The 13,395-nt window shown below is 46.2% G+C and overlaps 1 protein-coding gene across 1 annotated transcript in view; it reads left to right on the forward strand.

The window, feature by feature from the left end:
• The window catches only part of LOC149362527 (phosphate-regulating neutral endopeptidase PHEX-like), a 51,404-nt gene that overhangs the window by 14,360 nt on the left and 23,649 nt on the right, over positions 1–13,395 (forward strand). Inside the window, exons 5-11 of the mRNA XM_089569743.1 lie at positions 814–990; positions 2,250–2,342; positions 3,030–3,226; positions 5,622–5,801; positions 7,490–7,576; positions 9,166–9,296; positions 12,561–12,792. Coding sequence (XP_089425869.1) covers positions 814–990; positions 2,250–2,342; positions 3,030–3,226; positions 5,622–5,801; positions 7,490–7,576; positions 9,166–9,296; positions 12,561–12,792 — 1,097 coding nt within the window. The remainder of the gene's footprint in view (positions 1–813; positions 991–2,249; positions 2,343–3,029; positions 3,227–5,621; positions 5,802–7,489; positions 7,577–9,165; positions 9,297–12,560; positions 12,793–13,395) is intronic.

Below are 13,395 nucleotides of genomic sequence, written 5' to 3' on the forward strand. Positions count from 1 at the left end.
ATGTTACTGATTGACTGACTATTAAGGTTAGGCTACTTGATATTGAGAGGCGTGTAGTCCACCTTCTGTAATATCGATGGCAGTTTTTAGAATTTCGAAAACGCGGCTAGCCTCGGCGCTGTGGCCCAAAAAATTTTGGCTGCATCACGCCAGAATACATGCACTTTGGAGAAGATTACAGGCAAAGCCACCTCTGTAAAGCACGCAACTCTTCGAAATAGCCAAAATTTTTTTGGGTCACAGCACTGAGGGTAACCGCTTTTTCGAAATTCTAAACTCTGATTTGAATGTTACTTACGGTGGGCTAAACACCTCTCAGATATTAAGGTGCCTGACAGTAATAGCTGAAGAGTATTAGCTAACAAAAGTGCTAGTTAGCACATCTTGCCTGTATTGTGGTGTACTACATCGGTGCAATGCTATGCCAAAAAAAGCGCTCTCTTTTAACACAAAAAGCCTATTTAGAAAAATTGGGTAAAGTGGCAGGTGAAACATCCTGTATATAGGTGACTGATAGATCGCCCTCTGTTACGTTGACGTAAGCTATAGGTACTGCCTTAACGCCTAATAACTGTATTCAAAACAAGCAAAGGTATGACGGCGTTGCAGGTGCGCCCTTGGCAAATGATTGACCGGGCTAAAGGAGGACTAGGTGACGCAACAACAAGATATTTCTTGATATATGAAATGGGCGAAAAATGTGGGCGTGGACGGAACGTTCAGCGGGTTTCTCCTTTTGCGGTGACGCGTAAAACCACCTCACATTTAGCCACGCGCTTTACAGCGCTCTGTGCTCCGTTTCTGGCGACGCAGGGAAGTTCTACGAGGCCATCATCGAGCGCGGCCGCACAGACCCGTGCGAGGACTTCTACTCGCACGTGTGCCGCAAGTGGACGCACAACGCGCGCATACCCCCTTTCTCCAGAAAGTTCTCCTTCGACGACTGGATCGTCTCCGACATCGAGAAGACGCTCTTCGCCGAGGTCGAAGGTACGTTGCGCGGCCGCCCATGGCCCGGTGCACTCGACATCTTCGTTGGATCACAGACCTCAGGATAAATATTAAGGCTAAAGCCTTTAATGTCTCATCGTTGTCGACAGAAGGTTGTCAGCAGAGGTGTCACGCTTTTCGGTTGGTCGAAATGGTTGTGACGGCACAGTGTGCGGATTCGAAGTAATGAGCTCACCCACGGATGTCTGTCGCCTCTTCTTGAAGCAGCCGACAACTAATAAAACAGTTGTCCGCATCGACAGGGTGCGTTAGGCGTCTGTGGGTGACTACATTAGACAACTCACTACTGCGAAAAGAGCCATGGATACAACTGAACTCATCGAAGCAGAGAGAGAGTCGTGCTAAAGAAGCAGTCAAAGTCGGCAGTCAAAGCGTGTAGTCAAATAAAGCACTAGTACAGCCCAAAGTCTCGCAGTCAATGCCAAACAGTGCGCCAGGAAAGGCTTTCGCCATGCAGCACTTTATAGAGCGAAAGTGCCACCTGAATTTTTGAAGGCAGCTGATGACCCCCATCGTTTCGAGATTTGTGAGCGACAGCATCGTGTGCCTAGTAGTGAGAAAAGGAATTGCGCATGGCATTTAATGCGGTGCACAATTGAAGTGCAATATCAGTTCTGCTTACCAACGAATTGGGATGGGAAGAATTAACATAATAAAAACTAGTCCGTCACAACAAAAGTGAGAACACTTTGTGCAGGGGGACGGGAGCATTGCGGCCAGGTTGTTATAGCACTGAAATATTACTGAAGGTTGTTATTGCACTTGCGAAATTAACCACAAACACATCATAGGCACTGTTCTGAGCCCGAATGAGTATGGAACACCTCAGGCTGTTGGACAAGGCGCTACGGTAGCATGGGCTGTGTGGCATTTTACCTGCCGTTTTTACAAGCCATAGCCCTTTTAATTCTCTTGGCGGTTTAGGTGGCTCACATCAAGTCAGTGTCCTGAGAAATTCAGTTCGGAGACAAAAGATAGCTTCGGCTTTAACGTTGCCTGTCTGCATCCTCACTGAGAATAGTCAGCAGAAGACCATTTCCGGGTCAGCTGGTCGCACCTTACGATGGGTGAAAGATTGTTTAAACCACACTTTCGACATACGCTTTAGCACTTCGCCTTTCTGGAATTAAATGGCCCGTTTATAGTTGGGTAAGAAGTGCTCTGCTGTGTCTTAAAGTAAAATTTACTATTTTACATTGCCTAATTAGTAACATTTACTGTTACTAATTTTATCGCAGCCTCCATTACGGAGCAGGGTCAAATAATGAACCAAATGACGCACATTCCTGTCCGGAAGTTTGAAGCGATCTTCGCTGCATGTCAGAACGCAGGTGAGTCCATCGCTGCCCACACTACTCAAGTCTCGAAATATTACTCTGTTCGAGCAGCATCTTTAGTATTCGAACTTAATCGCAGATACAAACAGGTTGGTTGTATGCGCAGATGCACAGTCAGTAATAAGAATGTATTACTGAGCATGTCATACGAAGTCGGCCGTATACGCAAGAAAACGGTGGTTTTTCTTCTCGTTGAAATGCTGCATACGCAGCGTTTTTTACCGTTCCCAAGCCGGTTCTGAAGTGTCGTAAAAATTCTCGGCGTAGAGTTAAATGTCTGCTATACTCGTCGAAATTTTTGCACATTAGCTGAAAAGTTGAATTTTGCGCGTCGAAGGTATTGAAATCACACACGAAATAGTTTATCTTATTCCACGATAAGATGGCGGCATGGCTTTAATGGGAAATATTTCTTTATTTTCCTTGTTCGAAATAAATCCCCCTGCATGCTTATTAAGGTCTGCTATCCACAAGTGTGTTATCTGCCATAAGTGGTTACTGCGTGCCACATTATCGCATATCAGCAGATGTTTTATGTAGTCCAACCGGTGTTATGCGCAGAAGCGTCAATAGCTACTTCTACGAAACCGATGTACTTAAGCGGGAAAAATAGTCGGGAAATGTCGTCAGTACCCTGGTTGTCATTGTGACATCTCAGTGCGCCCCTCACTTTTCTTTCAGAACGCAACAGCAGCATGGAGGACATCAAGAAGATGCCGCACATCCTCGGCCTGGAGCACTTCCCTTCGCTAGATCCCGAGGGCGACCCCAAGATCTCTGTCATCGCTGGCAAGCTGGCCAAGAACTTTGGCCTCTTTCCACTCGTCAAGGTTGAGATGAGGGTCGACCCTGACGACTATGCAAAAGTCATCATCTACGTAAGAATATTCTTTGGAATTCCGAGCGAAAGGTGCGAACGTGTGACACCGATCAGTATTTCCGAAGCTGCAATGGCTTGTGCAGATATGATGGCAACTTGATTGTGTTAAAGCTGTGTTTCATCTCAGGCGGCATGTTTCCAACTTTCAGCTTTCCAACTTCCACCACCACTTTAAGGCACCGGCGCCTTTGACTTTGGTGATTAGTGAGTTCGCACCACCGTCGTTATTGTTTAGTGGCAACTCATAATTTTTTAGAGAAGGTACTAAAAGCTTCTATTTTTGCTATTTGTCCGAGAGCGCTTTCAGCGACGCTGTAACATCGTTTTTGCGTGTTTTGCCCTTGTATTGTTCATATACTTTACGTCAATGTGTGCGTGTGTGTGTGTGTGTGTGTGTGTGTGTGTGTGTGTGTGTGTGTGTGTGTGTGTGTGTGTGTGTGTGTGGGTGTGTGCGTGCGTGCGTGCGTGCGTGCGTGCGTGTGCGTCTGCGTGTGTGTGTGACTGAATGAATGAATGAAGCAGCGGCTACGAATTTCTAGGAAGCTACTGTACCTTTCTGGTCATCAAAATTGCCGCTGGTGGGAAATGATTTGCCCAGCAGCTATTGATTTTGCCCCACTGCCTCGTGAGAAATACAACTAACCGAACCGAAAATACAACTAACAAACCGAAGCGTGGCCTTGTGGTAGAGCATCCGCCTCGCATTCGGGAGGTGCTGGGTTCGATCCCCAGTGCCGCCGGGTACCCACCGGTTTCTTTAATGGGTACAAGACTTCCCCTGGCCTGGTGCTCGGCTCTTCTAGGGTGAAATGCTTGGGAAAAGGGTCTTAGACCAAACAGTTGCCTTGGCGGATGAGTGATAAGTTCCCCCGCCAAGCAACAATAAGTCCTCCTCGTGCGGCATAAGCCCAATTTGTGGCCCTTTTTTTTTTTGCTTCTCCCAAACGTACACCCCTAAAGAAAGCCGAGCGCCAGGCCGGGGGACGCTTGTACCCTTTTGACCGGTGGGTGCCCGGCGGTGGGTTTCGAACCACCCACCTCCCGCAGCCGAGACGGGCGCTCAAACCACTAGGCCACTAGGCCTTCAGTTAGAAGTATGATAAGTGGATTACTTCACCATGAAGCAGCATCAGGACACCCTAGTGCTGTATATAATTAGCAATAAAACATAGCTTTTTAATAATCACTGACTTTCAAATGGCTCTACGGAAATGCCTGCCGAAATTAGCGCGCACACATCAATGTGAGACGCATAAAACGGAGCCAGATATATCGATTCATATTGCCATACAACTTAAAAAAAAAAGCTGTTGTTAACACTGCGCCACGGTCCACGGCGTCCTGTATTACTCCGCTGGCCAATCGCATCAGTAAACGAAATCAGTTTCTAAATGTGTGACTTTATTAAACAAGCCACCTATGAAGTTCTAGAGCTTATCATGTTTTTTTCTTGTCATTAGCTTTTTATTTAGGTAAAGAGAAAAGCTTTAACAACGGACTACTTTTTGGTCGTGAAGGAATTCTGTGCGGCGGTCCCTAATATGGGAGGCCTTCACTGCAGACGTAAGTTGTATCCGACTGTAATATAAAGGCAGCAGTAGAAAAAATGGAGGCGCAAAATAATTTTCCGCTGTATCAATAAAGCAGTGCAGAGCGTTTCTTCTCCCTATTGCGTCACCGTCGAATCGCATCTCTTCGGTGCGCTCTCGGTCCTCAGTTCTTCATTTCGCAACTGAAAAGTAGCGAGAAAAGTGGCTTCTCAAATGTTACCTCAGTGAGAATGGCACCAGTCCTAAATGTGAACAAGGATCAACAAGCCTTTGTTTTGTGATTGTGTCAAAAACATGGTCATGATCCGAAGTGCACGTGCACCAATTCCAATGAATGGTTACTACTACGGCTAGATGGAAATTAATAGAAAGGCCTTCACTATGTTGTGCCTACGATGAAGCTTCAGTTTGGGAACGTACACATTATGTCCTATTGCACTCTTCTGTTTAAAGACAATGCACTCTTGAACTTCTTTCTGTGTGAGCCTCGAAAGAATCTGGGACAGACGATTTCGAGGCTTATTCTGGACACATTGCTGCTTGCGTTAATAAAGTATATACGTGCATATTTAGCAAAGCAACATAGAGTAAACAGCGGCCTTGAGAACGCCGAAATATTTCATATGCAATAAAATGCATTATGTCGGGTCTTGTATATCAAAGTAGGGCTGCTGGACGAAACATTGTTTGGACATGGTGTGGCCTTTCATATGAAGTCGTTCATTTGTAGCCTTTAATAAGCTTGCAACTTAGGTGCCCCCATGTTTTCTAGATATCTCTCTTCAGAGCTCTGTCTGAAATCCGTCGCATAAATAACTTCTTTTCGGATCCTGTTTTTCTCAGCTGGATGAGCCGGAGACGACCGCGCTGCCCAAGTTCATTCTGTCCACCACGGAATCCTCTAATTGGCTTCGTCAGAGCGTGTGCGATGCCATGCTGTCCGTGTACGGCATCGTTCCAACAAACGACCAGTGGGACACGCTCTGCGACAATATCCAGGCATTCGACATTGAGCTCATCAAGGTAGGGATATACTCCCTTGCGCGCATTTAAGGTTATTTGTACAGAGAAGGTGGAAACATTCATGTCGCCGTCGTCCCCTTCATTTTACCTAGTACTCTCGACTTTCACTCTCTCTCACATATGCGTTCTCCAGAGTGGCCGCACGATGCATAGCAAGTGTAGTGGTGGTCATTACAAGGCCTCAGAGCCGAGTCAAAACTTGAACGCATGCTCTAGATATGACCATGTCAGAAGCCAATATGCGAGGGTTCGCACAAGTGATTACCGAACGATTTGAATAAAATTTCGCTAAAGAAAGTGAATTTAGTTGAGAAGTGTACAACGGTACAGCGCATTTTTTTTAATCCATCGACAACTTTCGGGCTTCATCTAGGTCGCTTGCACGCAGTAGTGGGCGATAAGCTTCAACGCGAAGATGGCAGAAGAGGTGGAACATCACTGCAATCGCAGTAGTAGAGGATACTTGTGCGTGTTTGGTCATGCACGTCACCTTGGGGTAGTAACTACGGAAATAAACAGGCTTGACGCGGTAATGTCCCAGCTTTTGTACCTTTGTCTGCAGCGAATTTTGTTCTATGGTATGCAACAGTGGGAAAATAGCAGCTGTTAATGCGCTCGTGCGCATCAAGGAGGGAGGGATCATAACTATTCCTTTCTAATGATTTTAACTTTTTATTAGCTTCTTCCTTCAGCATTACGTCGAACTATGCCACTCACAGCTATCGTAAAGATCTGCCAATTAGCAAGGCGGGCGATAAGAGGACATAAAACTGCAAACGATTGTTGGGGCATTCTGGAAATACACGCTGCAGTGTACACCGGCGCACAGGATACGGCTTAATTGTCTTCAGTAAAGTATTTATGCAGTATGCCTTTGCACGTCTCGCATCACACCACGCGCATGAGTGGCTTTCTTTAAGCGCGTATGATAATTTAGGGTCACCATGGCGCGTAAAGCAGCGCGGCATAACGGAGTCAAAGGGAGAAACATTACCAGAAGACGATATAAGTTTCTCCGCATTTTATCACTACCTGGTGACTTAACCTCTCGCCCTTAAACTATCACTGACGAACGAAGAAGTTCGTGAATTTTTGAGCACCATTGAGTGTATCACGGATTGAGCAGGCAGTCGAACAGGTTAGCGGGCAATTTAGCCCATAGCACCTACGTGGCGCCATCGTAGTTCGCCTGTATCTTGCGTCCAGCGACTTCGCGAAGTCGCACGCCACGATCGTCCTGCCTCTCACGGTAATGCTTCTCTTCATAGGAGTGAAAATGACAATGGTTACACTATTGTCGCTTGCATGAGTGGCGGCTATCGCGAAATATTCGCACGATCAACCATCTTTCCCAATGTAGCCAGTGACTGAGCTGACGACGTGCATTCGAGCTGCGCGCCGTGCGCCAGCCACGCCTAGTTAGGACTCACGTGATAGCGATGTCATCAAAACACGTGATTTAAACTTTCGCAGCACAACTGTGTTACGCCCAACGTACCGCATACCTAGCGCTGTAAAAAAGCGACACAAGCATTCATGTCTTCGATCACACTAGCTTCGGCTGGTCTACTCCTTGTGAAAGTCTACCATCTATACCTCTATTGAGTCCCTCCTCGCAGAGGTAGGCGTTGCTTGATCGCTGAACAAACAGTGCACTTTTTATTTACACGTTTTGTTACTCTTTCCAGAGGCTAAGGTATGCCGAAGGACATCGGACGGGTATGTTCTACGACAAGAAAGTGCTCAAGCTCAAAGACTTGGACAACTCCTTTTATGTGAGTGGACTAGTTGAAATTTTCAAACGGGCCACGCAGCACTTCCTGAACATCGTAAAGAACCTAGCGGTTTCATTATGTTGCATTCTTTTGAATATTTCACCTAACTTTAACTATCAATACGAAGAACAGAACGGAGAGTCACACTAGAAATGCCGCTTGCTCTTTCCTTGGATTTTGTACAACACGCAGCCTCTTCGTTTACCACGTCTGCGTGTAATGGTTACGAAACGATTTTGTGTGTGGTATCCTCAGGCTCACATGAAATCCACGTGGCGATTAAACCGAAAGAGAATGTAAACTAATGGGCAGACGAAGTGCACCCGTATAGCGGCAGCAACCCGCCGCCAGTCACGTGCAGGTTTTGAGGTGGTTATCACACCTCATAATAATAAAAAAAACTGTAGCAGCAAGCGACGAGGTGTTGGCGTCAACAGTGGATCTTAATTAAATGAGGCGGCGGAGAGGCGCATGGCTTTGAGCGTGCTTTTTTTAGATCTCTTTTTTTATGGAAGTTTGGACGAAGGCCATAGACATCTCCACTTTTGATTTCCCAAACCCCGTGTTTCACACGTGCATTACATATCTTCTTGCTACAGAACATTTCTGATGCAGCGTCCTTCAGAACTGATAGCTTTATCCTTCTTTTTTGTGAAAGGGCTTCTAGGTAGCACTGATATAGCGCCTTACGCGTATTTGACCAATAGCGGCGGGCAAAATAGCTTAAATGGAGGAGACACAGTACGTGTTTCGCCATTTAGAAAAAAAAAAATTCTGTAGAGACACTTGAGGCTGCTTACGTGTGGGAATGCGAAAGCATTACAGCCCCTGGATTAATTGACACCCACCCACACACACCCACGCGCATATGACACCATCTAGAACGGTGTACGTTCAACTCTTGCATCGCAATTTTGGTAAGGACACGGGTTTTTGAGGAAAGGAATTGGCGCATTATTTGTCTCACGTCTTGGTGGACACCTCAACCGCGCCTTAAGGGAAGAGGTAGAGAGTCGTGGAAGGCACACAGTTGAAGGTCCATATGTAGTGGGGACAAATCTCTGCCATAAGCTAGCCTTCAACTTGCGCAGCACACGTAAGCTATACGCAACCAGAAATCATATACCATCATATACCACCGCCGCCCAGACGAAGACAAGTCCTCTTGTCGAAACGTTGGCTCACGCAACCTGATGTTTTCCCCTCCCTTGTTCATTCTGTGATCATCTAGACCACTGTACGACAATCGGCTGCGTAAAAATTTTGGCAGGAATGTTGTCGGGAAACCTGGCGCCTTATGGAGGTCGGTGAGGGGGTAGTATATGTAGAAGACCGAAATGGATAGGATACTTTTTGAAGGGACGGTGCTTGTCTTGCTGTGCACGTCATATGTCTACTTGGTGACGTCACCTTGTTTTTCGTACCGTAGCTCAGATTTTCAGTACCGTCTTGCGAGTACATGCGTACAATAACACACACGCTGCCTGCTTTTATCGTAATGGGATTAGTAATGCTTTCGCGATTAAAAAAAGCATGAAAAAATTTCGCTTCTAAAGAAATAATTCGTTAAAACTATCATTTTTTTGCAGTGGAATTGGATGACTTTCTTGAAAACCGTTTACGATGGCACTCCCACCAACGTGGGCCCACAAACCAAAATTCTTGTCGGCAACGTGAAATACGTCTCTGGCCTTGCGCGGTTCTTGCAGAAACAGTCCAAGTAAGTCGTCCAGGCTCAACATTAGGCCTTAATCTCCTTTGACGACGCAAATGATCTAGCCTATTTCAACTTTTCAGATTTATTTTATTGCGCGAGAAAGTGGTCCTTCTAAAGGGGTTCAGTGTAGCATACAAAGCTGCAATCTTTTTCATTCGGTCTGAGTGTCCATGGCACTTAAAGTATGAAATTGGTTCCTATTCAATTCTTCAAAGTGGGAGTGAAGAATTTTGAAGCAACCGCAATATCAACTGATGAAGCCGGAAACTCCGAAGTTTTTCACATCAGTTGTTTTTCTTGGTTTACTAGTCTTGGCGGGTGCACTGTCAGTTCGTGAACTGAATGAAAAGAAAAAAAGCTTCGAGCGGAGCATGCGAAGCTGCGTGGCTTAGAATTACATTCAAAAAAGGTCAACTCAAGGTATGACCAGTTGAAATCTTCGTCCAAGCATGCATTCGGGCGATAATGGATCTAACAAGGGGAAGCTTTGGGCCAGTTGGTCTGACATGCTGGAGAGGAGGAACTTGACAGGACTGAAGAGCGAGAAGAGGACAGGATTTGAGCCTTCCGTGGCGCTTTTAGATAAAGAGACCCGGTTTCTGTTAAACCTGTGACGGGCATTTCATTGTTTTTTTGTTCATTTTTTGTTCGCTTAATGTATATCATTAACTATCTCGTGTGTTCCACGTGTCACTATCTCAATTATCGTACGCTCTGCGCAGATGCGACCTTTGCTGCAACATGTCTTTTTTCAATAAACTTCAGTTGCTAGTTACCGCTCATCCTGTCCTCTTCTCGCTCTTCAGTCCTGTCAAGTTCGCGGTTATTCCTCCTCTCCAACGATAATGGATCTCTATGTATATCAGAAAATCCTCAACTGGTACTCAGTTCTTTAAAGTAGGGTTTTGGTTTAGGTTTGTGCAATCACAATTTTTTAACTTCTTGAATTTTGTAGCGTGTATGGAGGGCCACGACAGCTCAAGAGTCGTGCGACCACGCCATTGAAAACAGTCGTTTTACGGTTCTTCAAGACTTCAACAGGCTTCGTGTCTTTTAGTAACGTTGACTGCTTTCGCCCTGGGCAGGGTAACCTTGCTCTACTCAGTAACAGAGGCTCGTACGTAAGTTAAAGTATGACATCTTACAGTTACGATGCACCTGCAAGTTATCAGCGATAGCTTAAGGACCCCGTCTCGCAGAAAATTGGCATCGTCGACGTTTTTCGTTGTTAGCCGTTGTCGGCCCTGAGCGTGAGCGAAAAATACCAGATTGGTCGGCTGGCGTGGTAGCGCAGCCCAACTAATTTGTGTAGTGACGACTGTATGCGGCGGCCGCCAGAACTAAGACTTGCCGTTCAGCGCCGCTGCGCCATGAGATGCGCGTGGCCTGCGTAGGGCGCCTGGATGTCCACTCGTATCCGCTCTGGCCACGTCACACAAAGAATACAGCTACAGATCATCCTCAGCAGCAGCAGCAGCGCTAGCAAAGCTAGGGCCAGCGTCGCTAAATTTCGTGTCTTCGATGTGGTCTCACACCCCTAAGGTGGAGCTTAAGTTTCCCGCGAATTTTAGCCAATATGTTTTGTCCTTTCCAGGAACGTGTAGATTGCCATAATAGAGTTGCTAAGAAAATTACTCGGCGCGTGTCTCTTGCATTTGCGCAGTTTTGGTGGTGAGTAAGATAACTTGTTCGCCACCATGTCTTTGCGCTGCTCACTTGGCGTAGTATGGCCGGCCACGAACCGAACCTAGGCAAATAGTTTTCGTGTGCCAGTTTGACGAAACTCCCGGGCTTATTATTTAGGTGACAAAACTGTGGCGTATTCATTGAAGGAAAGAAGTTCCTTAAGCTGTAAATTGCCTCAAAAGTTTAGAAACCAACCATACAAGGCGCTTTACGTAACTGAAGAACTCATGCCCATTTAACGTGATGCAAGCACTCCTTTTCAATGTTTCGTGAAGTTGCCTGTGGCCGGCCGCTGGCATTAAAAAAAAAAAGGGAAGCTACGGCTTGCGCCTGTAAACCACGGGTCGGATCGGTAAAATGTCTAATCCTTCAGAACAGACATTGAGAATAATTGCCATATTAGCAGTTCTTGCTGCATTTCAAGGGTCTCAGTTCCACTGACGGCTTGGGTACCATACCAAATGTGCGGCCTCATCGCGGACCGTTAACAACGCTGAGCCTGTCTCTTCTGATCCGTTGACGCCGATGGTAGCTTCCAGAGAGGAACTAGGGAATAATGAGTCAGATTACAGTGTAGAAGCTTAAAAAAAAAGCGCTCTGAAAAGTTGTTTTCTTGATACATTTGTTGGAAGGAAGAGGAGCAGCAGGCTGCTTATGATTTGGGAGTTTTCAAACCCGCGTTAATAAGCTCATGTTGGTGATATGTAGTTTAGAAGCAACCATTGGTAAGCACAGAGATTCGTTTCCGCGTATATGCCAGCAAACTGAAACCAAAATTCTTGTGTATAGCCTGATTGTTTTCAAGCAATGTCGCAAACGGTCGTTATTACATTGAGAAGATGCTTCCTGTCAACAAACAAAACCCTGGCGGCCACACTGTAGTATGCGCAAAAAGAAAGAGAGGTGTACAATGGTGGACAAATGTTTGCGGGAATCGGCTTCGAGGGAAGCCATTTATTTCTTTTTTGTCAGGAAAAGACGGTCAATGAAAAGTTGAAAAGCACGAGTAGACAGGCGTGATCCACCATCTGAAGGAATACCAGCTGTCTTGTTAGCGAGTGAAGGAAAAAATAATTTTTTTCTCTGCATCTGCATTCCGTAAAATTTTGGCCACTCGTGTGCAGCTGCTCACAAAACCTGCGATACAGGCGAACGACTTGTTCGCTCGCGGTTTGGCAGAGGTCCGCACGGGAAAACACATTGGGCTGATTTGCGCAATGAGTGTATGCCAGCCATGCTTTCCAAGCTAAGCGTTTTGCCGATGAACGCGGCGGTGGAGATTTTCTCCTGGGTAACATCTTCGAAGGCTGCATTGAAATGTACCCCAGGAAATGGACCCTTAGCGTCAGAATAGTTCTAAAGCTTAGGACTATAAAACAAGTGATCTGGTGCGACCCCTATTTTTTAGATATCGCTGCTCAGTCTAGTACACTTGTCAAAGTTTTCTACTGTAGTTTATGACGCAATGCAAAAGTACTCCTGACATATTTCGCTGGCCACAACTGCAAAGTACCAGAGCCTTTGTTAACTGCGGTCGCTACTTACGTGAACAGTGGCGTCGCTTCCCACCGTGCTATCTAGGGACGTCATCTACAACTACCTTGGCTATCGCGTGCTGCTCCGGCTGGGGTTGCTCTACCGGACCCACGAGAAGCACGTGAAGACGCTCTTCTACCGCTACCACCTGGGCTACAAGACGGAGCCGGAGAGGTGGCGCCTTTGTCTGCGCTACGCGGAGAAGAGCATGCCTACGGCCGCCTCCTGGATCTATCACATGTGGATAAAGAAGAAGTTCGGCCTCAAAGGGGACAAGGTATGAGTCATGTACCACCATTTCACTTCCACTATAGCTTCTATGTACGCACAATGTCCGGTGATGTCATCCTCCGTGGTGACCTTCATATGGAGCGTAGTCACCTAGATAATAATTAGAAACACAGATCTAAATCGCAGCACTCAGGGAGAGCAGTGCTTTCAGCACTATCAATATTTTGTTCGAATTTAGAATATCTAGTCGAAAAGATAGTGGCTGTGGACTGAAAGCCTTCAAATTTCGTGGGATTTTATGAACATGGCTTGCGCAGCTCAAAAGTAGTTGCACACCACAAGTGAAGACTTTTGTCGTGCACTCGGCTTGGAAAGACAAAGAACACGGGAGTCACCAGCTATCAGCTTTCACCTCGAAGGGCTTTTCTCCTTTAAAGCAACTGCGCCCGGAAGCGAAGCGTCATTCTTTAAACTATGTTGCTCCCTCTCCGTGTTCTTTTTAATGTATCTCCACGGTCAAAAGAGATCTTGTAATACTGTCAACCTGACTAAGTGCAAACAATATTAAAAGCCCCGCAGGGACTCCCGTGACCTGAACGCTGTCGTAATCTTGAAACACAAGGCACAGTTTCCTTCAATTTGGATGGAA

The sequence above is a fragment of the Amblyomma mixtum genome, chromosome 2 (genome assembly GCF_055824585.1).
Source record: "Amblyomma mixtum isolate Tamu chromosome 2, ASM5582458v1, whole genome shotgun sequence".
NCBI classification, from domain to species: Eukaryota; Metazoa; Arthropoda; class Arachnida; order Ixodida; family Ixodidae; genus Amblyomma; species Amblyomma mixtum.